Source organism: Tympanuchus pallidicinctus, unplaced genomic scaffold (genome assembly GCF_026119805.1).
Source record: "Tympanuchus pallidicinctus isolate F22 unplaced genomic scaffold, pur_lepc_1.0 scaffold7, whole genome shotgun sequence".
NCBI classification, from domain to species: Eukaryota; Metazoa; Chordata; class Aves; order Galliformes; family Phasianidae; genus Tympanuchus; species Tympanuchus pallidicinctus.
Genome location: NW_026294791.1, coordinates 14,676,810 through 14,704,749, shown reverse-complemented (window position 1 = coordinate 14,704,749; position 27,940 = coordinate 14,676,810). Strand labels below are relative to the sequence as shown.

The 27,940-nt window shown below is 39.1% G+C and overlaps 2 protein-coding genes across 5 annotated transcripts in view; one reads left to right on the top strand and one right to left on the bottom strand.

The window, feature by feature from the left end:
- Positions 1–59: 59 nt before the first annotated feature.
- On the bottom strand, positions 60–20,957 carry LRRC8B (leucine rich repeat containing 8 VRAC subunit B). 4 transcript variants are annotated; one of them, XM_052666606.1, is made up of 6 exons: positions 20,873–20,957; positions 6,069–6,123; positions 5,286–5,381; positions 2,450–4,608; positions 1,148–1,452; positions 60–155 (listed from the first exon to the last, which is right to left on the bottom strand). In XM_052666606.1, exons 4-5 carry the CDS (start codon positions 4,580–4,582, stop codon positions 1,180–1,182), a joined length of 2,406 nt encoding a protein of 801 aa, XP_052522566.1. In that variant the 5' UTR covers positions 4,583–4,608; positions 5,286–5,381; positions 6,069–6,123; positions 20,873–20,957; the 3' UTR covers positions 60–155; positions 1,148–1,179. The 4 variants fall into 4 exon arrangements, with proteins under 4 accessions (XP_052522566.1, XP_052522562.1, XP_052522564.1 ...); XM_052666602.1 differs by having other exon boundaries at positions 60–1,452; XM_052666604.1 differs by lacking the exon at positions 20,873–20,957 and adding an exon at positions 18,373–18,470 and having other exon boundaries at positions 60–1,452.
- Positions 20,449–27,940, top strand: part of KYAT3 (kynurenine aminotransferase 3) — a 28,660-nt gene continuing 21,168 nt past the window's right edge. Inside the window, exon 1 of the mRNA XM_052666616.1 lies at positions 20,449–20,544. The gene's annotated coding sequence lies outside the window, so the exon portion shown is untranslated. The remainder of the gene's footprint in view (positions 20,545–27,940) is intronic.

Sequence of the window (27,940 nt, the reverse complement as noted above, 5' to 3'; positions counted from 1 at the left end):
TGACATCTCCAGAGTTAAGTCTCCAAATAATAAAATAGTGCAGAGCAGAAGAATGAATTAAGTCAGGAATCATTTTATTTCTATCCAGTGTTGGAAGTATTAAGGATGGCATATGAACTCATTTCATCACTGTAATTTATGAAGTTATTCCATTCCTAGAAGAGACAAGGCTTATAAGTCTTATTTTTCCTTCTCAAGTACTTATTAAGCATGTGATTTATTTGGTATGTTCTAACTGTGTCTTCAGTCTTAAACCTCTTTCATTCTCTTCCCAGCCACTAAAATATCATAACTGGGCACGGAGAAGAAACATTGAGGCAGTCAGTAAATGAGAGGCTATTGAAAAATATTAAATTGCAACATACATTACACTTAACACTTGGGATGCTCACAACATACAGAAGACAACTTTATAATTTTGTGCTGTTTGCCAACTTTATGATCAGTACTGTAAAATTTGATTAGTACACATGCACAACACTTACTCTAGATTGTCCTGATTCGTCCAAATTTCTAGGCAATGTTTTATTTTGTACTTACTATCTTTAAGACAAAATATTGAAACTGGTTTCAGGTATTGTTGCCCAACTGGCTTTACTAGGAAGATTTAAATAGCATCTTCCACAATTATAGAATTAACACTCAGTACTTGTCAAAAACCTCCAAAAATTAAGGTACCGTGAAAAAGATTCTCAGTATGACCCATGCAATTGAACTGCTCCCAAAGTTTAAATTTATTTAGCATTCTAAGTTAGTGAAGACTTTGCATTTAGAAACTAATTCCAGATAGTTCTTAGGCCTCGTATGGCAGGAGATGAAACTGTTTAAAATTATCACTACCAACAGCAAAAAGTTTCCTCATAGGAAAGAAAGTATATACAAACTCATAATAGCCAGGCAATCAAACTCTTGCATTCCAATACATTAGTATTTAACCAAATTATTTCAACCAGTAGAATCCAACCAGAAATTCCTATTTCAGATTTTCTAAACATTTGATTACCTGTCAAAGGCTGTATTTTTCGTTTAAGTATGTTTTTCTTTCCCAATACAATCAACTCTGTTCAATGCATTTAAGACTAATCTGTAAACTGCTATTCTCTCCATCTATACAGATCTTTAGAGAGTATTAAGCAAGAAGGCTTACAGGATGCACTGATGCAGAGTTTTAGTTCAAGCTTAGCACTTATCTGAGCTGGTCTGCAAGCGATCTCTTACACGAGGTGGAAGTGTTTTTAACAACCTTTCTTCTACCATTAGACTATTCCGTTTTAGGAACTGACATTCTTCCAGTTCAGCGGGAAGCGATTCAAGATAGTTTCCAATGAGCTCTAAGTGAACAAGATTCAGTAGCTGGCCCACAAGGGGGGATAAATTCATCAGACTGTTATTTCCTAGAAGAAGAAATTGCAGCTTTTTGCACTGGAACAGTCTATCAGGCAACATTTCAATCTAGAAAGAAGAGAAAAGAGAAAAATAATATACATTAAAATTTGTTAACGCTGCTGCACATTCTCATATTACCCAATTTTGTTCTAGGGTAAGCAAGCTCTTTGTTTATGGAAGGATACAGAAAGGAATATGTAATGTTTTTATCATTAAGTGAGAAAGTTCCTGAGAACACCTCAGTGTTTTCATGTACCTGCTTTGTTGTGAAGATGCTTAGCTACTGGCAGAAGTCAAAACAGAAGCACAGCAGGGGAGAGCACATACATGTGTGCACACTCAAGTGTGTACAAATGCATGCAGGTGGCAGGGGTGAATAAACAGACCACTATTTCCTAAGAATCATTTAATGAAGCAGATTCTGTGGAGAGACATTAGCAGCTCCAGTGTTGTGAAGCCTGTAGAAGCAGTTAACCACACAGCATAGATGTAATTAGTCCCAATCCATGTTATTGATATTAACATCTAAAACCAATCTCACCAGTGAAAACAGTTCTAAACTTGAAGAGAAGTCTTAAGTCAAACCTGGACCCTACAATAATGAGCCAGTCAGCTTAGCATTGCTGATGATGTTACCAGGCATAATTATTTCCCCCATCCCAGCCAGGCAGCTGTGCTGCTCATAAACCAGCTGTTGATTTGCCAAGCTTTCACTGTGACAAAACAATGTAAAAATGTCACACTGCCAATTTCCATTAAAATGCTACACAGAATAGACAACTGTGAAAAACAGTAGGCACATTTTAGCATCTACCTGGTACTATCCTGAGTTATGGATCAGAGTCCTTAAGCCACTACAAGACCAGAGTGGTACTTAGTCAGTATTAAACAAGCTTTGATGACACCACAAAGTTCTTGCAATTACCACTTACTTTTATCTTCACTGAGTTTACTTTAAGCATGCATACCAAAAAAGCACTTTCAATCAGAAACTACCACAGAAGGAATGCAAAGTCAATATATAATTTAAAAAATACTTTAAGTAATTCAAAGTTCTACTTACATGGTTTTTAGTCAAAGCCAAGTACTGTAAGTTGCTCAGATAACCGATTTCTTCAGGGATGGAGGTTAGCTTATTATAGCTAAGATCCAAATATTGTAACTTTTTGCAAAGAAACAGCTGCAATGGAACATCTTTAATATTATTGTAATTTAGATACAATTGTTCCAGGTTTGATAACGCACCAATTTGCACTGGGATATATGAAATACTGTTGTGCCACAACTTTAAGCAAGACAAGTTCTTAAGGTGTTGAAAGCTAATGATTTCTTCCACGGTTCTGAGATTATTTTCTCTTAAGTCAATTTCATGCAAGTTGTTTAGGGTAAAAATGGAATGAGGAATGCGCTCCAGATCACAGCAGATTAATTCCAAGGTTCTCAAATTCACAAGCTTCTTCAAGTTATTTAGCACTATGAGTTTATTCCCCTCGTTGTTGATAGATAAGTGTTGCAAAGAAGGCAGATCTGTAACCACTTGAGGTATGCGAGAAAGGTTGTTTTTTAAGTGAATTGATCTTAGATTTTTTAGCCCCTGAAAGCTTTCATTGTAAATGGAGTTGTGATGATCAAGCATGAAATATCCTGTTAAGCACAATTCTTTGAGGTTTTTCAGATGAAACACCCAAAATGGAATTCTTCCCATCTCACTAGATTTCAGACGCAACGTTTTCAGATTTTCTTCTAAAAAGCTCACTGCTGGAAAATCCATAGTTATTGATGAATGATAAACATTGAGATCTTTGAGATTGACTAGCTGGGTCACAGCTGAAGGAAGCTTCGCTTCAGGAATAAGTTCCAAGCTTAGGACTTCTATTTCTGTCAGTTCAAAGACACTGTCTGGAAGACCGCTTAACATGAAAAGGTGCAGTTCAACCTTGTCCTGGGAATTTCTTACTAGCTTATTTTTCAGTTTTTCCACTGACCATTCATTGTTCAGATTGATCTGTTTCAGTTTGTTTTCACTCAAATCAGACAAGAATATTGAAAATCGTTGGGAATAAAGAGGATCATACTGGTCTGCCAAGTGGAGAATAAATGCAAAGTCATTCTTTACATCAGGTATATCGCTGTAGTTACTTTTCTCTCTCAACTTCTCAAAAGAATATTGCTTAAGTGAGCTTCTCAACATCCACCACAAGCTATATGTACAAGTTAAGCCATAGAAGATCACCAAAACAACATAAAATGAGGCCAAAACTTTAAAAATTTCTGCTAGCGAATAAACACACTGGTACCTTTTATAGCCTGTAAAGGCTTGTACATTAACTATGCAATCAATTTCAAGTTTAATAAAGGATAAATAATAGGGAACATAAATTATTATTATTACAAACACAATGACTTTGACTATGATCTGTTTCATATACACTCTGTATATGACATCCTTCTCTTCAACGTGCACTCTGAATTTCTTCACTTTTTCAAATATAGCTTTAGCCTGTTCTCCTTCTTTTTTGTCAAGAACACTTGAAGAAGTTTCTCTTCCGGTTGTTTCCAAGCCAGGTTGTGTATATGGCAGGGACTGTCTGCTGGCACCTACATCTACTGAACTTCCAGGCGATGAAATCACTGCTTTTGATTTGGCAACTGGCAACTTCCTCACAGACTGCTCAGCAACTGTTTCTGAGAGGGCACGCGTTGTCCATGGAGAATCAAAACACTTCTGAAGAATTGCTACAAAGTGCTCAAGCCTGGAACTTGTACTAGGATAGTAAAGCCAGAAATTACTGCAAGCTGCAAAAATAAAGGTATGCAGAAGCACTAGGTACGGAAAAAATTTGGCAAACCAATGAAGCTGTCTCTCATAACATACTGCATCAATATAGGAATACTGTTGCCGATGGAGATCATTCTGGATTTTAAGTGGGATGATTATCTGTGCAGTAGAGCTAGCAGACATGTTAAGGTTGGTTTTAATTAAATCCCAAGGCACAGCACAATGATTGTCAAATTCTAGCTTGCAAGGAAGACAACACAACACTCTGGTTTGAGTAAGCTGGAGTGCTCCAGCAAGCACAGCAACTAGCAGCATTATCATGGTGAGGTAATACCAGAAGACATCCCACCATGGTTTTAGTATGTGGTAGGATGACTGAGCATCTGCTAAGAATTTGAGTTCTGTTAGCGTGATCATGACTTTCACCTGTGAGAGAACAGCAGCTGGTAGAGAAAAAAAAAAAGACATCCTTAGAATTGTGAAAAACCATTTCTCTGTATTAAATGCTTGAAGCTTATGATTGTTTTCATGATTTGTGCATGTAGCACAACATTGGTTTAGCACCCACAGTATAGCAAAAGAATTTAAGAACTTCTGGCACTTAACCCTAGCCATGATCTCATTTTATTTTCTAGTGAAAGTTACTCAAAATGCAAAAAACTTAAAAGATACTACCAAAAGAAATCAGGGTGTTTTGATTAAACATTTGGGTACTGGTCAAGTAAAAGAAATAACCAGGTAGGAGTTAAAGTAGTACCTGAGATATTGATAGCAATCCTTCTCTTTAAGTTATTTCACTTACAAAAATAAAAAAAAAAAGTAATCAAAGCAATATGGTAAAAATCACTATTCTTGTAATTCATCATTTTATACTGGACTAAATAGTCTCTCCTAATCAGTAAAGGAATAAAAAACCCACCTCAAAACAGCAGTTTCACATTATATATCTTATATATAACTCCCAGACTTTTTCCACAACATTTAAGCATACTAATGAAAGTGTAGCTTTTTAACACAAATTGTCTGTTACTGTCATACATCCACATACAAGCATGTGCATGCTACATACATAAAACAGGCACATTTAGCCCCTAGCAGGGTAGCCTTGATTCATACTTACTTTATTTAAAAGAATAAAATACGCAGCACCTCTCAGTCAGGAGGTCTACACCTTTTAAAATTCCTTGGACATGCCATCTTTACATTTGTCTTCATTCTGGATGGAAAAGCATCAAGTATTCTTTATTTAGGCAAAGCCATTAAAATACAGGGCAAACATTTCAGTTTTCATCACAGTTTCTGCCTTACTGCAAGCATCAAGATCTGTTAAGCTCTGCATTGCTACAGCTACATTAATGGAACAGAGCATGCTCAGGCAAGATAATCTAGAATGTAAAGTCAGAGTCTCGCACAATCACACCAAGAATGAGAAAAGCCTACAGCTATCGCTATTTCACTGAAAATAATTTTTACACAAACAACTACAAGAAAATAAAAAAGGCCATACAAGACTTCAAGAAATAAAGATCAGTCATTTTTGATACGCCAAGGTTTGGCAAAAAGATAGGTTTCTCAGAAACATCAGCCTTTACTTACTGAAACAAACTAATCAAACATGCAGTGCCAATCACAATACCACAGGCACTACCAGTTTCTTACTATAAATTTGTTAAGCAGTACAGATAACAAGGAATGGCAATGTACTGCATTTTTCTTAATGTATTCTAAATGCAACTTTCAATTCCAATAAATAGAGCTGACTAGTGGCTTTAACAACACAAATAGCAGGTCTAAGGTAAAAACCACATTCTTACCCTACATTCTCATTTGAAGGGAGAGGAATGGCCAAAACCAAATTAATCCTTGTTTTGACAAGACTACTTAAGAAAACGCAGAAACTTACCAGGCCCACTCAAGGGAATGCAGGTGAAGAAGGACAGGATGGTAATAATACACCCCTGCAAAGAAATAAGGTATCATCAGGTTATGAAACATTTGGATCCCAGTAACTGAGTGTACAACAACAGTTCAGAACTTCTAAAGATTCAATAAGCAGAAGCTCTAGGTATAACAGTGTAAGATACCATCTCTGTAAAATATTTAGTCACCATCTGAGAAATACTTCTCCTGAAGCAGAGATGAAGTAACACTCCATTGTCACTGCTGACTGCTGACTCCATTGTCACTGCTTAAAAGCCATTTCAGCTAAAATGCTTTTGTATTTATAGTTACCAATTCTAATGCTGAGATTCATTCTAACCACAGCTGGAAGCATTAATTTCTTCATTCACTCCAGCTCAACTTGCAAAAACATCTGTAAGCATCTTTAAATTATTTTTATATATATATATATTTTGTATATATTTTTAAAATATACATAACAAAGAAAACACCTGGAAAAGTCACAGAATTAGATGAATTTAAAACAGTGTGAAAAGTCAAATTTTTGTGAGAATGGGAGTACTTCACTTACTGGAGAACAGGAGGACCTTATCAGGGGGCAGAGCAGATAACATTTTAAGAAATTGCTTTTACAATTAAGCACTTACTGGAGAAAGTGACAAGAAATACAATTTCATGCATATATGTTATTTGATACAAAGAAAACTTCATAACAAACCCATTTTAGGGAACATGACAGACTCTTGTTTAATATCAGTTACGAAATTCAGGGTATGATGAAACAGTTGAGTCATACTACTGTCATTAACACTGGTTAATGTTTTTGGTTTGTTATTCTTCTAAAGTTACTTTTAGAAAAATAGAAAATCAAACTTATTAAAACTATACTTGAGTATAAGCATAAATCCAAACATCTTCAATAAATGTCATAGCGTTCTAAAGTTGTGTGTAAGTAGACCAAGAACTCAGTTTGAGACTGACCCTTGTAATTTTTTAAGGTCTGTTTCTATAAAATGCTCTGTCACCTCCCTACCTCCAAGTACAAACTTGCCAGTCCCTATGGCATACCCTAGAAAGAAGGCTATGTTCTCACTGTGGTTTTGAAACACTTCTAGCAAAAAACGTGCATCTCCATAGTAAGTGTTTACGTCTTGAATCTCTCTTCTTCTCAATGACTACTTTTTGAAACTTCCTGATGAAGCACATGCACAATTACAGGTATACAAAAACAGGTATACAATAGCTTTCCTATTGGAGAAATACAGAGTACATACAAGTGTAATACAAGAGTGAATTATTAATGATAATTTTGCACAAGACAGCTTTCTTTCAGATCCCATCTGTGCACCAGGAGCGACTAAACAAATGGAATAATGTCGGAGTGTAATGGGTCTGATGATTCCCATCCCCAGCAGCTTTCAACCCATATCAAAGCCATAAAAGCTTTTCAAAGTAGCCAAATTCAATTGGCACTCTTTCTCAGAAGACAAGACGTAGAAAAATAGCCCCAGGCTAAGTGATGACTTCAGGAGTTACCCCAGACTAGAATCATGCCTCAGCCATAAAGACAAAGCAATCACATTCGCTAATATCTAGGCAATTTTTAATTACTTCATATTTACAAATTTAATAAAGAGAAACAAATCTAGAACAGGAATGAGGCTATCATTTTGAAAAATGTCTATTACTGCCAGAAATGCCTTCTCCCAAAAAGGTTTCTTAGTGTTGTATTGCCCTGTAATTGGGTTGCTGCTTACATAATTTTAGACAATCAGTCAGGGACAACTTTTCTTATTCCCCCAAACAAAAATGGGCTCCAAAAGCTAATATCTGATTGGAGGTTTTATGTTTAAACAATTTACAAAACCAGTGCAGCCTTAACTTTTTAAATTTGACTGTTGTTTCTAACACTGAGTTAATAAAAATAGATGTATAAAACTAAAGCATACTTCAAGGGGTATCCCAGTGACCCTCACAAATATCCTTGAAGGAAAATTGGAACAACCCACACCCATCCATACCCATCCCCTGAAACATTTGGTTAAAATTTCCCCTTCTATTGGCATGCCACCAACTCCTCCTTCAAGTGACCATAATCAACAAAAAAGCCCAGGTATACAGGGAGAGTTCTGGGGCAGCCCTGACTTCATGAAGAATGAGATCACTACAGAGCTTTTAGAGACTCTTTAAAGATTCAGACACCTGCAGCTTCTTTCAATTTCAGCTTTCTGTTGACAAGGGATCTCAACTCAAGCATTATGTTTGATATGTGGCCTCCCAGAATATGTACTTTGACCACCTGCGTGCACATGAAAACTTTTAGTTTTAGGATCTGTTAGATGGGGATTGTAGTTTTGTATTCCACTGAACATAAACAACACGCAAACGAGATTAGAGAAAGCTTCTTTCCAGTTCCTTCTGAAGAGGTCACGAGTGATGATTAAACTTATACAAGTGATTATCCTTTTCCATTCAAAATAAGCCTGAAGTCACTCCCAAACTTCTCAAAAACCATTCCAGAACCACAGGATGTTCAGGGCTATCATAACAACAGTGCTATACTTTCCATATCAACCTTTCAAATCATTAAGTGCCTACAGATCTTTAATTCAAAGATCTTAACCACAACAATTAGACAATCTCAATCATCTCTGTATGGATTAACAGCTCCTCAACATTCCTGTGAACAGGACAGCAGTGCTGAACAAAACGTGGAATAGTCCTATGCTGCTTGAGAAACAATCCTTTCTCCAGAGAAGGCTGCTTACATAAGGCTATTAGGTCCATCCATTTCTGGATGAAAATGCAATCATTTTTAGTATAAAATTTAGTAAATCAGGTTATGCTTCCACTTTTATTTCATATGAGTTACCCTCCTCCTCTGCTACTGCTTCAGGTAATTGCACAGCACATAAGCTGATACAAAAGTTTTGCAGAATTCACCAACTACTATCCAGCAGTGTCACTACCATTCTTGTAGCAAGCTGGGAAACTGGATTAGCAAACAACTTGGCAAAGATGCTGTGAATAGTTCTCCCAATTACCCAGAAGATTGAACATTCTCAGGTTCAAGATAGGTAGCCTCTGAGCAGGAAAAAAAGTTATCCTGAAGACAGCTTCACCTAAACACAGAAGCAGTCTTGATTTTTACTACTTCCTTTTTCTGGTACACTTAATGCAGGCAAGATACTTTATCTTGTAATCTAATCTAAACTCTAATTTGATTTGCTTTACAAACAAAAGACTCATTACTGAAATTTAAGTAGGACTAGGTACATCATACTGTGCATTTCCAAGCTATACTGCAGCACTGCAAAAAAGACCATTATCTTCCTCAATCCATATGTTGTTAACTTCTCCTTAAATGCCACAAATAAAGATTAAATCAGTTCTCCTTAAACAAGACCAGTAAAGAATTAATCTGTGGTAGCAAAATATGTCACTGGTCAAAAACTTGCCGGGGACTGGTTTATCTCCAAGTATTCTGGCTGCACAGGTAGTTCAAATTATAGACTTGTAGGCAACACAACAACGAGCCACTGAGTATCTGAGCTCTGCTTAAGTGCTTCAAATTACTTGAGCTTAATCGTGAGGATGGATGGTAGGAAGAAACCAAGTTAAATATGTTGAGGGTTAAACTTCATTATGAAACTATTGCAAAGCTATGGGATATGTGCATCTAGAAAAAATCAGTACATTTAATTTCATAGTGGTCTTGGCTGGAGAGCAATTTTAAATACAAACTCAGATTCAGATGTTCATGTTTCAGCTTTAAGAGTAGCACTTACCCAGACAAGTTCAAGATGTCACCTCAGCATCTGGAAGGCAGACTGCCCTCTAGCTAAAAAACATATGCTCCCAGGAAGGCCTGATTTAGTGAGAAACATCTAGGCATACATGATAAAAACAGAAATGCAATTCCCAGCTTCAGTCCAAGCTCAAGACCAAATAGCAGATGAGAGAAGCAACCTACACAAAAAACAGTGCAAAACAAGGCTAAGAAAAAAACAGCAAGTTAAGAGCCACATTTCTGGATGGCACGTTAAAGCTGAATGGGCAAGCCACTGACAGTAAGAAAACTAAAATAAAATGAAGTACACCAGCTTTGTCTGTTTTACAAGTCACTGCATCAATGCAACTGATCTTTTTGAAAGCAAGTTTTCTGCATTCTGGGCAGGTATTAATTCACAGTGATGTTTTACCACAGTGCTTTCCAAGGTCCCTACCAAACCAAGCAGAATCCAGACTGAATCAGTTCTGGTGTACTTTTCTAGTAGTGAGCAACAGCTTGTATAGCTTTAGTGGACCAGCACTACTTGCAAACTCAGATGTATATTTTAAAAAACATATTAATTCTATATCAGGCAGGGATACAAATATGACAGAGGAAGGATTTCCACTATACAGATAAGTATTATAGCATCGAGGCCTCCTTTTTCACATTAATGTAAATTTTCAGCCAAATTGCATGCAGTCATTTTGCTAGACTATGGATTTATTTTCCGCTCACGTTCACAGCCTTTTAATTCTTCTAAACTACAAATAAGTTAATTTGCATCTTTTATTAAGCTTACTAGCATCTAAAATATTGATTGCCATAAATACAAAATAAGCAGAGCTTTGTTGCATTGGTTGTACAAAGAACTCAAAAGGTAAATTCACATTTTGTTCCTTCCTAGCATTTAGGTAATAATTTGACCAACTTATTTAATATGTATTTCTCAGGGAAAACTCTCTCCACTAAGTTTTTTTTTTTTTTTAATTGTGTTAGTTTCCATTTCTTCAAACACTTGTATGTTCCATGTGCTCTCCGCTAAAAGGGAATTTTAAATAGTGTACCAAAACTTCACATAGATGCTACGATCTTAAAACAATCAGCTACTTAAAGCTCTACCATCAATATTCTGCTTGACGATTCCTCAAGAAGCACAGCAAAATCCATTCAAGTACAAAAAGTAACTAGAAAGATTTCCAGAGGCTTTTTTTTTTTTTTTAAAGGGAGCATAAACAAGATGTAGCTCTGCAGACTGCCAGACCGTTGAACACTAAGGAGCTCTGGATCCAGTCAGGCTCATTAGCAGGCCGCAAACCTGCTATGCCAAACATCCAAGGTGCCCTTCAGCCTGCTCCATGCTCATCTCCTGGCCACAGGGTAAGCTTAGCCAGCTTGTGGTAGCAGAGGCCACAAGCAGCTCCCACTTGGTACTGGCAATTACACCATCTGCATGTCCTTGTCTTTATCAAGAGCTGCAGCAAGTAAGTTCTCCTCTGAACATCCTTCCTGTCTGACCATGGAAATTCTGCATAGTTGTTTTCTTGTAAGAACATTCTATAACAGCTGGAATGGTTAAAATGAGGTAATATCATTTGATGCTACATAACTCAGAGTTTTCAGCTTCCAGTGGGATGTAAGATTATCTATACCATTCTCTTTTGAGTGCTAGCTCTGATAAAAAGCATTTCAAATGATACTTCACAGAGTCTAAGCAAGTAAGCTAAAGAAACCTGGCTTCCTAGTACAGGAAAAAAATGAGTGAGAATACTGGGGATGGAGAAGAGAGAATAGAACAGCATGGGAAATACATCTGCCTCCTTAGGAGAGACACAGTTCATCAGTGCTCAGCTAAAATGCTTATCCAAACCAGTGCAGGAGGAGGTGACTGCAGGCGTGCCATGTTGTCAAACATATCTGCCTATACCTGCCATGGAAGATGTAAGGCAAATAGCACAGACTACACTCAAGTTATGAGTAAGAAGATGTACGAATAGTCTTCCTTTGCTGCTCCCCCACGTCCCACTTAAATTTTGAAATCAGTACAGCAACGTTGAAAACAGAAGTTGTGTCAAAACTACAAACAGTCTGTAATTCCAGGTTCCAAAGAAATCTTCAGGCAAGTTTGAAGCAGAAAGTAGGAAAAGTCTCCTTTGCTCTTTATCCTAAGCAAAATCATACCAAAAGCAATCCCAACAATGTCTAGACTGAGATTGATGTCTGTGGTATGCTGTACATTTTATAACTTTCTCAGAAAGCACCTTACTCAACAGCACACTAAGTCTTTCATCCCAGTACCAACATGACTAGTACTGAGTCAGACCTCCTCCAGCCACATTAAATTAGATTTTCAAGCTTACTTTTAGTGCCTTTTTATTCTCATAACTATATTCTTTGGTCTTCCTCATGCTGAGAAATATGAATACATAACCATAAAACAATGGTATCAGCACTATCCCTCCAGCGTTCTAAAGGAAGTCTCAAGAGTATCTACTTTGTTCTGCATACCAAGATAAGCACTACAATAGAAAATTAATTTTTATCCTCATAGTTTCCAAAAGTCAGACAGATTCTCATGATGTCCATTCATTGTGCTGCTACGCTCAGGACATCAGAAAGCAAAGCACACTAAGAAAGCACTAGAGAATATTCATTACTTAAATGCTACAAGGTTTCTCTACCAGGAAATTTTTCATTATCGTACAGATTATCATCTTCAGTTTTCGTGAGCAGTAAAAGTACAAGAGAGGCCAGCTGCACAAAAGTTGACCATTTACCTAAAGACCATCTTCCCTCTGGGAAAAGGCAGGGAATTGCACATAGATGCTCTTCCATTTTCAGTATACTTTTCAATAAACTGATTCTCAAAATCATAAGTGGCCAAAGATCCTAGACATAGCTAAGATGATTCCTGTAACCTCACTAGAAACAGTCTGGAATAAGGAAATATCACAGAATCATTTGAGTTGGAAGGGACTTGTAAAGATCTATAGCCCAACTCCCTTGCAATAAAGAGGGACACTTATAATTTCATGAGGTTGCACAGAGACCAGCCCACAGTCCAGCCTGCCCCTGAATGCCTCTAAGGACAACTGGCTGGACAACTAGCATTTCACTTGTTCTAAAAGTGGGGAACCTTGGAGTATGTGTACACATCTGAAGCCAGCTCTGAATTAGTTGTCCAACTAGCATGAGCAGCACTGCTGATCCAGCAGAACAAAGTGCACTACAAAGTCTACTCAAGAAGTCAGGTAAGCACAAGGTAAGATTTGCAGTCGTCAAGGATATCACACTGCTATAACAAGGCAGTACTGTAATCTAACACCTAACACCACATGTACTGATGTGTTAACTAGAGCATGCTCACATTCTCATTTGGTACTATTAGATAAAGGGCCTATAAGGACTTCAGCAGCACTGAGCTGAGATCAAGACGGAGCTGGACAACATCCTGTATATGGTAGGAAATATTCCCAGCTTTCTAAAAGCAGAATACTGAAATTCAGTGTATTTATATATTCAGAATCTCCATTCTACATTATTTTCCTAGATCACAAGCTGCTTTCTCATATTACTATGTGTAGATACTGAGTCTCTACACATAGCCCTTTTAACAGGGCTGTTTACCTCTGATCAAACTTGCATAGAGCTGCTCATCGTTTTGTCTCAAGTTTTTCAACTGTAAAATCATAGAGCACTTTCTCAAATTCTTTACGAAATATTTAAATGTGGCATACTACTAGCTAATCCGGGGATTCTGGACTGTACAATAGGTTCTGTTAGGTTCTGACAGAGCTGGAAGCACACATGCTGTTACTACTCCCAGTAGGGTCAAACAGCTATCCTTGTTATTATCTTTGCCTGATCTCAGAAATCATTTTGTATTGATTCTAGTAATAATAGAGCATAATTTTGATTCCCCTGAAATGGAAGCGGAGTTTTATTAACACTCCAGCAGAAAGCATGCTGTGAACAGTCATTCCTATCTCCCATCATCTGTTTCTATTACTTACTGTTACGTACTTATAAATTGGACAAAGCACCCAGCTACATTTTTTCTTTTAATAAAATTAAAGGATTGAAGGACTCATATCCACATCGCATATACTATGCAACATTGCATTTTCTGAAAACACACATCCACGTGCAAGCATGACAGTTAAAAGCAACACTAACTTTATCTACCAGAAACATCTTCTAGAACAATACTGTTTCAGAACAAAGTACAAGTGATCAGGATTGAATGCTACAGTAAACCAGCAGTAATCCTGCTTTGATAACTGAGCAAAGTTAGCTTAGTACTTAAATTTACTCTTTATACTTCCCATCAAACCCAACCATGCTGTGCAGCCCTTCGTGCTCCAAAACCTCTTTATGAGCAGATTGTCTGAAAAGACCTAGAAAGTGGCAAGTTCTTTTTCTTCCATGCAGCTTTACTGCAAGAACAAAAACCACTTTTCAGTATGAAGCAAAATGTAATAACTTCAAGTCAAGGTTTTTACCATCACTTGAGTCAATAAGAGCTCTGAAGTAAAAAAAAAACTCCGGCCCCCTAGCTGTAAAGAACTAAATAACAACTCCAGTTCAGTAAAGCACCTAAAGTGAGGCAGGATATGCCACACAAGCAAAGCTTTGGTGCTTTCCTGACTGAGTCAATGTCATTGCAAAGTTAGTATTTAAGCAACGTTAATGTTTAATAAAAGACACTCAGAAAAGTTTTTCTGCATTGCAAAGGCACTGACAAAGTGATAATCACTTTCACGTTTCCATTTGTTATGAGTCAAAGATCACTACCCTTGTTATATTGTTAATAATTTAATTTATGTTTAATTATTAAATTATTATGTTAATAATTTTAAATTATATTGTTAATAATATAAATCTGTTGTGAAACAGACAGCTTCAGTTAAAGTGCTCCTTTCTTGAAATACATCAGATTGCACTATAGCATTCATAGGAAACAATTAGGCTAACGAAAAATACATTAGCATTACAGTCCAAACTTGTACTTCTCAAATTCCAGCTCAGTACATGTATACATTTGCATGAAGAACTTTATCTACCATACAACATCTGGATAAGAATCTGAAATCCTGAACTGCTCAGCAAATAACAATATTTTCATCAGAAAAATAAGGCAGTAAGGTCTGGGGCATCAAGGGTTACATTTCCTAGGTTTTTGAATAAAAGCTTTAAAATCGATGTCACTCATTAAGCCTGAATGAACTACAGGGCCATAGCTTTACAGCTGTTACGCCACAGAACCAAAGCTTAGCTTCCATACGAACTAAAACCATAATTCAGATAAGTATCTCCAAACAAGTAAATAGCATTTGTAACGCGACAATCCAAAACAATGTCCTAAGCTTATTAATAGAAGCAACAAAACCAGATTGCTTTATTACAATATTCCTTATTGGTACCATTAGATTCCTTATCAGCATTTTCAGTTTCTTCTGCTTCTTACAATGAGCTAAACCCTCAACCTATGAATGTAAAAACTGCATTCCCATTTACAGTAATAAAACATACAGAGCACGTGAGCACTACTCATAAGAGCACGGACAATTGAATTGTGTGTGAACACAGTATTCTGAAACCAAGTGGCAAAAGCAAGAGTTAAATGGAAGACACTCCATTATGAGTTCTTTCCACAATCCTCTTCCAACTGTTGAAAAGCCCCCAAACCCTCTCTGGTGTGCACTGAAGGAGAGCATGCCTGTATTACACCTCAGCCACATTTGCAATAGCTCTGTTGATAGCTATGTTGTCTACCTTCTTTTCAGTGTACTACTCCACCAGAAATCCATCTTTTCATACTAGTAAGTTTTAACTAGTGTAGAAAACTATTGATATGTATTCTGAAACTTTAGTTCAGTATTGAATTACAATGTGATTAGAACTGGTTAGAATCTGAATCCAACTGATAGTACTTTTATACAGCTTTTGGAGAAAAGAATAAAAAAGTCTAAGTATAACTATAATAAAACAAAGATTGCATACAAGGCTGCTACTGGAACGCATACACAATACAGTGCATACAAGTGTGCCATTTAGTTATCAGTAACTTCAGATCACATGACTCATAACAAGCTTTCTGATATTAGTGACACTGACCGCCCACACGGCGATGGCAGGGAGAACAAAATGAAGGCCACAGTTTCTCAGCGGCTTTTAGCAGCTACCACAGGGCACAGTTACAAACTTGTGATGTGTGGCTCTGCACACACATAACACAAGCCTTTATTAGACAGGGCATACCATAACTTATTGCCAGTTAAAAAGAATCAAGCAAGTAATTTGTTAACTAGCAAACTAAGAAAAACGCTTCTGTTCCTAAAGTAACATACAATCTATCCCACTTAAGCATTAACATCACATCAATTTTAAACACTCAAATGTTAATACTACTTCACACTCTCTGCTCTTCTACACTGCTACTTTGGTTATACAGACAAATTATCTCTAACTTCTTAAAAAAGAACTGTAAGAGCAACTGGCACAGTAACACTATTTGCAGGACAACAGCTGAACAGCTGCTACAAGGATGCCTACAGGAACAACAAATAGAGCCCAACAGGTTAGTGCAGAGGATACAGATAGCAGCGTGAAACAGACAATGGAGACCAGTATAAAGCAAACTCTATCCCCTTAGGGGCATTAAATACCCATTTCTAATCCTAGCTGAGTAAAGATTTATGGCTTTAGCAGTAGGTATTGTACACTGTAGTAGCAGTACTGGAGCCACAGCCTCCTTCACTACCTCTAAAGGAACACAAGGCTTCCTTCCTTCTTCCCTCCCTTTCATTCATGAAATCCACTAAAAAATGCTTCTTTGGCAGCGATACACTGCTCAATGAGGCTCATACCATAGTGCTGAATTACTGAGGGATGCCTCTTCAGCACTACCAATCCTTGCCTAGAATCTACTCAACGTGCTTTCATCAAATTCAGAGAACAGTTGTATTAGTAACTGAAAAGAAACAAAAGGCAACTTTTTCTCCCTGATCAGAATCCCATCTTCCTAAAAAAGTGTAATAGCAAAATCAGACTAGAAGCTCATTTCTCAGGAGCACAAAGGAACAAACATGCAAATTCTCATGGATTACAGAAATCCTACTGAAATTGAATGTAGGTAACTGTGTAAAATACTTCTTTACTGTGTAGAATATATGCTAGAACTCAGGTTTTGTTTGCTTGTTACAACAAAGCATTTTAGTACACAAGGGAAAAATGCTTCAGAGAAGCAGAACCCAACTCTGGCTGCTGGCTCTATGCCGCAGCCCCTCTCTTCCTGCCACATCCCTTGTGCTGGTTAGTACTGCACCCTACACAGGGAAAGCATGGTGCAGGAGAACTCCACCATCCTTCTGCCAGCTCAGTGGCATGAGGTGAAAGAAGCACACCACACACATAAACACCACACCAAGTTTTATGAGCAATAACCTATAGGACTGTAACCCTTAAGCCTTTGGAGCACCTCCTCAAACATTTAAGGACTCACACCAATATCTCTGTGACCAAATGCCCTCACTGCTAAGAAGGTACAGAAGGGAGGTCTCTAAGACACCGGGAAGCAGCCAGTGCCTCACCTTATCGCTCCAACAAACTGATGAGGAAAGCTGAGAGCTAACAGAACTTGGAGCATCAATGCTCGAAATCACAAATGACCACACAGCTCCCACTTTGTTCAAGAACTACCTCGAAAGTACTTTAAATGTCCACACTAGGCGTCAGTTCAGTTACCTGACCAGCATCGCTAATGACAACCTCCGTATAAAGCCAAGCTTCAGGGAAAGCAGCTTCAATCTTTCCTTGCTCCTATAAAAACGGCTGATTGCAGTGCTCACCACAAAGTCCTAATTGGAGCCAGAGAGCTGCCTCAGTTCCACCACAGAGCAGATCAGCACGAAGTCAGCCTCGCACCACCAAACCCACCCGGTCGAGGACAAACAAAAGCCACGGTGCAAGAACACGGAAGGAGCGCGCCGCCGGGACGGGGACTGGAGGCACCGGCTGAGGAAGAAAGGACCAGGCAGCCCGGGGCAGGGCGCGGGCGGCCACGCACGGCCGGGCCTCAGCTCCGAGCCGCCCGAGAGCAGGCGGCAGCCCCGCGGGTGCAGGTGACGCCGCACCGGGGCGAAAAAGGGGAAGCGGCGGGCGACCCGCGTCCGGCGGTCACCCGAGGACACGTGCGGCCGCCGTTATGCAAAGCGGAGCAGCGCTCTCCTCCCGGCCCCGCCCGAGGCGGGGCGGCCCCCCGGGCCCCGCGGCAGGCACGGGCGAGCACCCAGATCCCCGGGGCCGGTCCGCATCCAGCCCGGCGGCCCACGGGGCGGGCAGGTGAGCGCCGCCGCAGCGCGCGGCCGAGGAAGTGCGGAAGCCCCGAGGGCCTCGCGGGCCCCGTTCCCGCGGGCGGGCGGTAGGCGAGCCGCGCGCTCTCCGGCGGGGCTGCCCTCGGTGGCTCCGCTCCGTCTCGTTCTTCCCGCCCGGTGAAGACGCGGCGCTGCCGGAGACGGCCGCCCCCGCTTACCTGCCCGCAGCGCCTCACCCGCCCCCCTCCTGCCTCCCGCCCGGCGCGGTCCGCACAGCAGCGCGCCCCGTCCGCGCGGCAACCCGCAGCGCGGCGCGAGGCACCGGCTCCAACCGGCGCTTCTCGGCTCCGACCCCGCCCCGCCATCACGTTACCGCACGCGCCGGCCAATGGGGCGCGTGCGGCGGAACCGCTGACGGGCCCCAGGGCGGGGAGGCGGCTCCAGCGGACAAAAGCGCCGCCGCGCCCGGCCCGCCCCTGGCCGCGCACCTGCGGCCCGCCCGGTAGGGCGGTTCCCGCCCAGGTTCCCTTCGCGTCGCATCGCGCCGTGCGGCCGGGCCGCGTTGGCCGCACGGGGCGGAAGCGGCCGGGGAGCGATGAGAGGCCCGTGCCGAGGCCCGGCCGGAGCCGGGGAAGTGGCGCGGAGGCTGCCGCCCCCTCTCCCCCCCCCGCGTTCAGACTAACGAACAAGGTAAAGTGGGAGGTAAAAGAGGGGAGAAAACAACCGTTGCCGGCCGCGATCATTAAAACAAATAAAAAGTGAATGCGTGCACAAAGCGAGCTTGAGCTTTCCCACCTCCGCACGGGTTGCAGAGCTGCAGCCCCGTTGTTGTGGTCAGGCACGCCCAGTGAGCGCCCTCCTTCATGAAAGGGACAGCCGAAAGCCGCCGCGCTGCACAGCAAGGCCCTAATTCAGCTATTCAACTTCAGTCAAAAACAGATGACATTAAAAAAGCCACAAGTACACACAACACTTTCAAAACCGCCAGAAGTTCATTTGACTTTCCTGTTTCCTCCTTCTCCAGCTGTCAGGTGATTCCCTCCCTCAAGCATGTCTGCAAAGGCTGCTGCTTCTGGGCCAAATGCATGAAGTCCAGAAGAAAAAATTGGAGTTCTGCCTCGATTCCTACAAAGAGCTGGGAAAAATGGGTTGTTTCTACCTTCTTTTAGTTACACACACAAACAGCTGAATGTACTCAAGTAATTCTCCTGCAATATTTTCATTTTTACTAACTCCACTGCAAATATCTACTCAAAATCCTAGTTACAACATAATTATGTTCCTTACATTCTAATATAAAATGTTTGCCCTTTGTCTTGTCACCAGCTTCACATCTATTTTCAAAGCAATCCTTTTCCTCACATCTGCACAAACCTCCCCTCATTTAGGCAGCACTGGCACAAATCTTTGTGAAAATAATAATTTCTAAAACATATTGAGCACACGTGTAGGTACTACTGTTAGTTTCAGCTTTTAGAAGAGCTATTAAAATATACTGCCATGCAAAAAATGTTTTGAAACTCAAACATGACAATTGAGTCCAAAGTGAAACTAGTTACTGAAACTGAAGCTTGCACTTTAATCCGAACCTCCACTAATACAAACAGATACATCGTAAAAAATTGCATGCTCATTTTCCTGGTTTGCAGCCATATTGTTATCATGGTGCAGAATGTATTTGTTTTGTATTTACTTCAGGCTGATAGCTTTCACTTGCAGTGGTAGACTCCAATTAGTGGTATTTTAACCTCAGAGGAGATGCTATTGTGTTACAGTGTGTTACACTGATGGTAACAAGGCATTTTCTGCAGCTTCTTCTTCAAAAATCATTCTTGAACTTTGGTAAACATCAGTCAGGCCAGCAGTCCTATTTGTTTCCTGACTTGCATCTTCCTCAGCTGACTGCAACATCAATATGAATCACCTCCTCTGCTAGCATTTCCCTGATTAATGATTTAATCTATTTTACCATATTAGAACTATTTACCCTTTTTGTGAGCAAAATAGATATATTTTATTCTATAATCATATTCTATATTTTTTATTCCTACTTACTAAGAATGAAAAGTCTGTCTGCCAGACCTGCCACACCTTTTTTTTTTTTATCAGTAATAGGCTAGGAAGATAAATTATTATCTCATTAGATTACAAAACCAGGGACACTCTGTTGTGATAAAAATAGCAGGAAAAATATTAAGTTGGAACTTCACCTAATAGTTATGAGGTTCTAATTGCTTGAGCAACAGATTACAACTTAATTTGCCTTTGGTTCTATTTATTCTACTGCTGAACAGCTCCTGAGGATCCACAGAGGGAGCACTCAACCCATCTATCACACCCCATAGGTATCTGAGCCCACACTGCCCAACTCCCAGCTGTAAACCCAACAGGTAAGTTCATCTTTAGAGTTGCTCTAAAGCTAATATATTAGGATGAGCACCTTCTGATATTTTTCAAACAGCATTATCTGGAAAGCATTCTTCAAGCTTTAATAGTTCATCTCAGACATTTACAAGACACACAAAAACCAACATCTTACAATTTAAACATAAAAAAAAAAAAAAAAAAAAAAAAAACAACCCAAAAAAACCCACAAACAAACCAAAAAAAAAAAAACACCAGAAAAACCAGCATGATAGAACTGTGACACGACACAAGAGATGCAATGACAAAGGGACAAACATAATAGAAAGATATTACAAAAGTAAAAGTGCTCACCTGTCTCTGAAAACCTAGGCTTACAATAGAAACTTCCCAAGAAAGGGATCTCCAACCAAAAAACCTTCCCTACCCCCAGCCAGCCCTTAAATGAGGTCTAAAAGAAGTGCAGCCAGGCTTCGCCCCTTCCGGTCACACAGCTGAATTGTCTTCACCTGTGCTCCCAGGTCTTTTCCCCAGGTGCTCAATCACTGACTCCACAGTTACCATACTCTAAGAAAAGCTGAGTTTCATTTTACACATCATGCCATCCCCTGATATTTCTTAACTTGATGCTTAGGTGTTACAAAACCAGCTCTGAGCTTCAGAAGAAATTACAGTTTCAAATGGTATGCATGACTAATGGCTGTCTTGAGCGTGCACTTCAGTCTCTTCACTCACACACTCCTTGGCAATCTGATGGAATAAGTAAGACAGAGCTACACAGGGTATTATATATTTAGATGGGTAATATTTGACATTGAATTTTCACTTTAAAATATTTCTAATTGAACTTTCTTTTACAAAGATGACATTATACTTGACTTTTTGCCCTCCAGTGCTGCTTGGAGTTGTTGGAGCAACAGCATCATGAATGACAATTGCTCTGGAAGCAATTATCTGAAATGAACCCAGATCTTTTGAATAAAGCTTTCTAAGACAACTTGTCTTGTGATCACCAAGTATATTTTGGATCACGTGTTTTTCAACATCTCATCTTTTAATATGAAAGCTTCACAGCTAGCTGAAGCACAAGCCATCAGATCATAACCCTTTAATCTCTAAAATGCCACACAAACATCTGCTCTCCAAAAGAGAATAAAAACATTTAAGCTCCAAAGATCTATAGATAATTTCATTTCTGTCCTTGCCAAATCCTGATTATTATCGTGCTTGCTCTTTCTGGCATTTGCTAAAGCTTCTTTGTCTTCTGAGAATTTATAAATCACATATTTCATACGCTCCAGATCATTGATCTCCTGGTGCAGTACTGTGACTTGCAGTTTGTAAGTACTACCCACAAGTAGTGGGGGTGCATATTTTAGAACAACACTTCCCTCTGCTGGATCTGTGGATAGTGACAGCTGCACTCACTCTGGAGAGATCTGCCCAGGTCCTGTGCCACCAGGCACAGCAAGAGATGCTCCCTTCTGACAGCTTTGGATAGTAAGAATCTAGCAACAGCCTTCCTCATTTATCAAATTAATTTGATAGTCATAAAAATTTGATCCAGCATCAGCTGATCATGGGTATGTGCCACACCTTAAAAGACTCTAATAGAAACCAAGAAAAGTGGTGGAGTGAATTTTAATTGAGTGCTATGCTTCTTATCTGGCCACCTGTTCCAAACAGTAATAACCAGCATATCACTTTTCAGAGCACTTTTTGATGGAAACTTTCATTTTCAAATATAGTTGTCTTAAGTTCAAATCTGTTGGAATAGTGCCCCCAAGTGAGGGAGGAGGAAGAGTCAGAGGGAGAGGAGAAGGGATTGCAGAGAAAAATGAGTGTGGTTGCGCCTCATTCATCATCTCTAGCAACTGGTCCCAGTGCAAGAGTACATGTGCTTTTAACTCAGTTATGAAAACACAACATAAAGTCAACAACACATTTTGCTGAACAACGATTCTGTTCACATACTCTGCTCAACGAAGGCTTTTGATGGACTTCAAAACACAGGATGATGATGAATAGATGAAAGATAGTTTAAAGGGAGCAGATAATAAAGATACAATCCTAAAACAATATTCCTAGTCAGAGAAATGTACTTTGGAACAGGAGGCAGAGAAGTTCCACAGAAAAAAAAATTGTCAGAAGATTTGATCAAAGTGGTATGCAGTGTTGAAAGGTAGAACGAGCAACAATGCTGAAGGCTGTACTGAGGTGATATGGAATAAACCTTCATTCAAAGACAGGAAATAGGTGATTACACAGTAGGTAATTTCTAGGTGCAGAACAAAGCCTGTGCTAAGCAGAGAGAAAGGCTAGTTAGAAAATATTGTACAAGAAATATCTCTTGTGAAATAAATGTTTTCAAAGAGTTTGGGGAGGAAACAAAAGGCTTGAATAAACAAGAAACTAGCATGTTGGGATCAAGGAGACATCGTGAGTAACAGTGAGAGGGAAAGGAAATTAAAAAACATACAGCATAATATAGGATAAACAGTGTTTTTAAGCAGGATGTTTTCCAGTCATCATCTGTGTTTTAAACGCCAAAGAATAAGGTTATTCTCTGCTTCTTTTACATGGCATTGCATTCTTTTGTCCTGGTGATCGTAGCACCTTATTTTTACTGAGTAATTGTAAAGTCTTGTCTGAAACTTTTCAAGAAATCTGGAGGTGGACTTCAAGTAAACACAGCAGCTAACAACAAGTATTTATTCCCTAACTGCTTTCAACCCAAAGTAAGTGCTTATTAGTTCTACAAACTCTACAAGCATTAACAGTTCACATATGACACTTAATACCGCATTACTTACCACTGATCAGTGCATGCTCATATTCTACTAACAAAAATTATTTTTTTTTTTAAGCTTTGGGATTCTACTGCGTAACAGAAATGCCAAGTCATAGCCTCAAACAGTGATTGAGCACCTGGGGGGAAGGCAGGGCCAACGCAGGGGAACTCAGGTGCAAGCAATGCCCCTAAGTGACTGGAAGGGGTGGAACCAAGATCCACCCCTTCCCAGACCTCATTTAAGGGTTGGCAGTGGAGGCAAAGGTATCCTAGTAGAGATTTCTATGTGTTAGGGGTCTTTTAAAGGTAAAAAGGTAAGTAGGTGGTTTGTTGTTGGTTTTTTTTTTTTTTTCCCCTCCCCTTTTTCTCATTTGTTTCTGTGTCTATAACTGCTGTATTTGGGCTTGGTCTCATTCTGCTGTTATTGCTATACTTTCTATCACGTTATAGTATTATGTACTGCTATTTGCTCTTGTTTACAAATGCTCTGACTCCACTGTACACTATAACTACAATTCAATAAAACTGCAGTTAAGATTCCAGCTCTTAAAAGCCTGTGTCACATACTTTTCAGTATATTCTTATGCATTCAAATTACTTGCAAGCATCCTAGGTCTTCCTTTCATTTATTCTGTGTTAATTCTTGTATTTCATTCTCTTTACACAGAGACAAAATAACTTTATAGAAAATACTTTATTAACGTGTTTCTGTTTGCCTAGTATTTCTGCAGAGCCTTGTATTTGTAGTCAATCCAGAACCTGTCTGGAGACAGCTTCATGCTTACTGTGGATGTTAACAAACTGAAAACTAAGAGTTCTCCAGTAAGGAACTATTTGTTATGGTGTTCTATGTAACTAATGTTGCTTTACTTGTTAGGCTGTAGGCACACAGCCCTAATGTCAACTGAGACAGCTCAAGAGAGTCACTTCCTTCAACTAAGCTCCTGTTGGTAATGATAGTCCCCAGCTGTCTTTGCTCTAGGAATTCATGATAGAATTTGCAATTTAGCATATGTGGGATGTTACTCCTCAATTTATTTTGACTAAAATTGATTGAATCAACAACAACAAAAACAATTTGGGATCAGCCAGTGTAAGATCTTCTTCATTTAACTTGACCTTAAAATATAGCAGGATTTACTTGGTACCATGTGGCCTCAGATCCTCAGAGATTCTAGGTCAAAAGATAAAAAACAATTTCTTCCTTCCAGCACACTTTCATTCTGGACCTTTCTCATTCACTTCAGTCTCCTTTCCTGAAGTGTGGCTTGACCAATGATTTAACTGAGAAATTTATTTTAGATACTCCTCCAGAAGGGTAAAACACCAGTTCTGTACTATTTGAAGCTGCTACCAGTAAAAATGCCAGAGACTTCCTTCCTGGTAGATGACTAGATCCTACATCTCAAACAGAAATTCTCCTTTTTTTTTTTTTTTCCTGGAGAATATTAGAAAGGTATTTCTAATCTAAGGTTTGTTATATTGAAGCATCTTTTCCTAAGTTCATAATCAGAGAAGGCACCTCTGGAATCTGTCAGCACAAAATCAGATTTATCAGTGTGAAAAGCATCTAAATAAATGAGCATTAATCTGTTTATGGATAATAAGAAATACCAGTTATCCACCACCACCTTCATTCTGCTGTTGCATTCAGTTTTCTTAGATATACACAGCATATGAGGTAATTTAGAACTGGAGTGTTCCCATTACCTGTTAAGATTAGATCTTTAGAGGCAATAAAGCCAGTGTAATCTGAACTCTGAGGTCAAGGTAATTAGCTATGATACATTTTTTTAAAATAGTGCAAGTGGTAAGTACATTATTATAGTATAGCTTACAAGGGGAAAACAAAGAAACAAACCTCCAACAGCCAAACCCAAACATTTATCTTGAATGGGAATAAAAATAAACAATAAATGTCTATAGCCTGGTGTCATATGACATGTTCCTTAGGACATATTTGGGATGTTTAAACATAAAAATATCTAGACACAAGTTGAACACCTCACTTCAAATGACTGAAAACTCTTATGCATTTGTTTAATGCTGCACACTGAGTAATACAGGGAATACTCACTGAAATATTTCTAGCTTGGTAGACTCTCATGGTGCAATCCAGTGCTAGTCACAAAGCATGGAAGCAGTCAGGTATTAACAACCTCCCCGGTCCAGATGTTGGCTGGATTCAGTAGGAATAAAATTGGGCCTGCAAGATATTTGGTCAGTATTCCTTAACCTGCATTACTGCACGTTTTGCTCATTACCGTATTCTAGTTTCCTAAAGAAAATACTCGCATTGTTTCTCTTGAATAGGGCTCACAGACACAAAAAGGCAGACTGAAGTGTCGGCTTTGCAGTGGGCTGGGAATAAGGTAGATGCCTCCCTAACCTGGAGCTGAGAGGCTCCAGGTTACTTGTGTCTAGAGATGTGTGGGTGTCCTGCCTAACCTACTGCAGAAGCATGGATGTAGGACTGGCATTAAAATGCTGCAGACATCAGCGTGTCTTCCTGTGCTTTTGATTGGAAGGGGATTGTTAGCACAATTGATAGCAGTGCAGTCCTGAGAAAGAAAAAGTAATAAATAGAGGAATCATGAGCAAAGAAATCTCTCACGTGTTGTCTGGTCACTTTCCTGATCAGAAAAACAGGATTTTATCCATTTCTTGTTAGCAGCCGAGATCTATGCATCCCATCACTGAGTACTTTTTCCTCTTGACAAAAAAGCTGGCACTTTAAGTTTATATATAAAGGAAATAATACCCATTTTTGTACTATCATGTGTAAAGTTGTTTTTATGACTTGCATAACATGATACTGGCTATATCCCAAGAGAAACCTGACCTAAATTTCTTGTTTTTCATCTCTACCTGATTTCACCAATATCCAGTTTAATTAGTCTTACATGCTGTAACTAGGCTAGAAATCTTCAGCAGACAAAAATTAGCTGCAGTCAGCTGATTTTTCTATGGACTGTTAATAGCATCCACAGATGCCAAGTAATTTGGCATCTACTAAAGTAATTATCTCCTCTTCAAATGAACTGCTTCCCACTAGGCTTTTTGAAAGTGTACAGATTCCCAGCTCCCATTTCTTCTTTACGAATAAGATGCAGCAGGATTATATTAAAATAAATTAATTAAAAAATGCACTAAATCTTACTTCTAGTGGATGAAGATGTCTTATGCAGTTATGACAACCATGCATAAATTTTGCAAAAAAAAACCAAAAACACCAGGAGGCCTTACACTGCAGTCACAAAATGAATGAGGTGCTTCTAAACTGAATGTGAGTTACTTGGGATGTCTTTAAAAAAAAAACCAAAAACCAAAAAACAACTTAATGTGAGTGTTAGCAGTACCCACTGAGATTTTTATAGGGCGCTACCATTACAGTGGACTTTGACACATAAGTCAGACCTAGAGAAAATACCATTGTATGGATTTCCCAGTTATGCCTGCCTTGTACAAGAGACTGTGAAAAACCTGGGCACCGATGTTGCAAATAGCCAACAGAAAGCTGAACTTTTTTTTTTTTTAAAAAACTGTGCTATGACAAGACAAAGTTTGTGATCTGCTGCCCTCCAATGGATACTTGTAGAGATTACGTCTAAAAGTGCAGAACTGCAGCAGCAGGAGCACTGTGCTTGAGACAGCTAAACTTCTAAAAAAGCACTAAAGAGAATAAAATAATAAAGTATTAAGGTTTTTTTTTGTGTACTATGTTTAGTATCAAAACCACAGTTAGATCTCCTTAATATTACCTTTTTTTGAGATTGCTTTTACATCCAAGTAGACATGTTCTAGTTCACCCTATGACAAATTTTTTGTCAATCTGCTCTTGTTATTTTATGATACATAAATACCTATAATGGTTATATACATAATATGACACATGCAGTAATGATATCCAAGTAATAGATATTCCTTCTATGTCTGATTTAAAAAATACCTGCTAACATTCTGTCTGCTAACCCACCTCTTCATGACTGTTACTGGTACACTAAGAACTCTTCTAGTTCTAAAATTTAAAAACGAAACAAGTAAGACTTGCTATGAAAAGTATCTTATGCACAGTTCTTTAAGAAAATATTTCTCTTTATCAGATTTTAGAGCAAGGAGTGAATTTGAATTTGACATGTAATGTCCTGTTGCTTCTACCCCTGTAAGAATCTGATATGTGAGGTTCTTTTGGCTCTGCAGCAGTCTGAGATACTAGATGATAAGATCACAATGTTGCAAAACATGCTCATTCCTTCCTAGAATTCTGTATGGTGATGTTGATAGAAGGGAAACCGGTTTTGTCAAGATTTGTAAAAACAAGGTTGGGAAGGAGACATTTTAAGTGTAACTTTCCCTAAGTAAATAATCAAATTTAGTGACAATTAAAGGAAACTTTCTGTGATGTCATACACCTAATGGTAGCAAGACTCAAAGCAGTCAGGGTGCTCCCAAATGATTGTACCCACAGCTGTCTGAAGTTTCACTTTCCAGTGACTTCAGCTCTCATTTAATAGTGGGGTAGCTTCCGTGTGTGTGGAAGCTTAGCAATGTAAATCCTGTGAATTCATGGGACACTTCGAGTAAATCTCATTCTTCAAAGAGGTGAACTTATGAGGTCTGTGTTAACAATA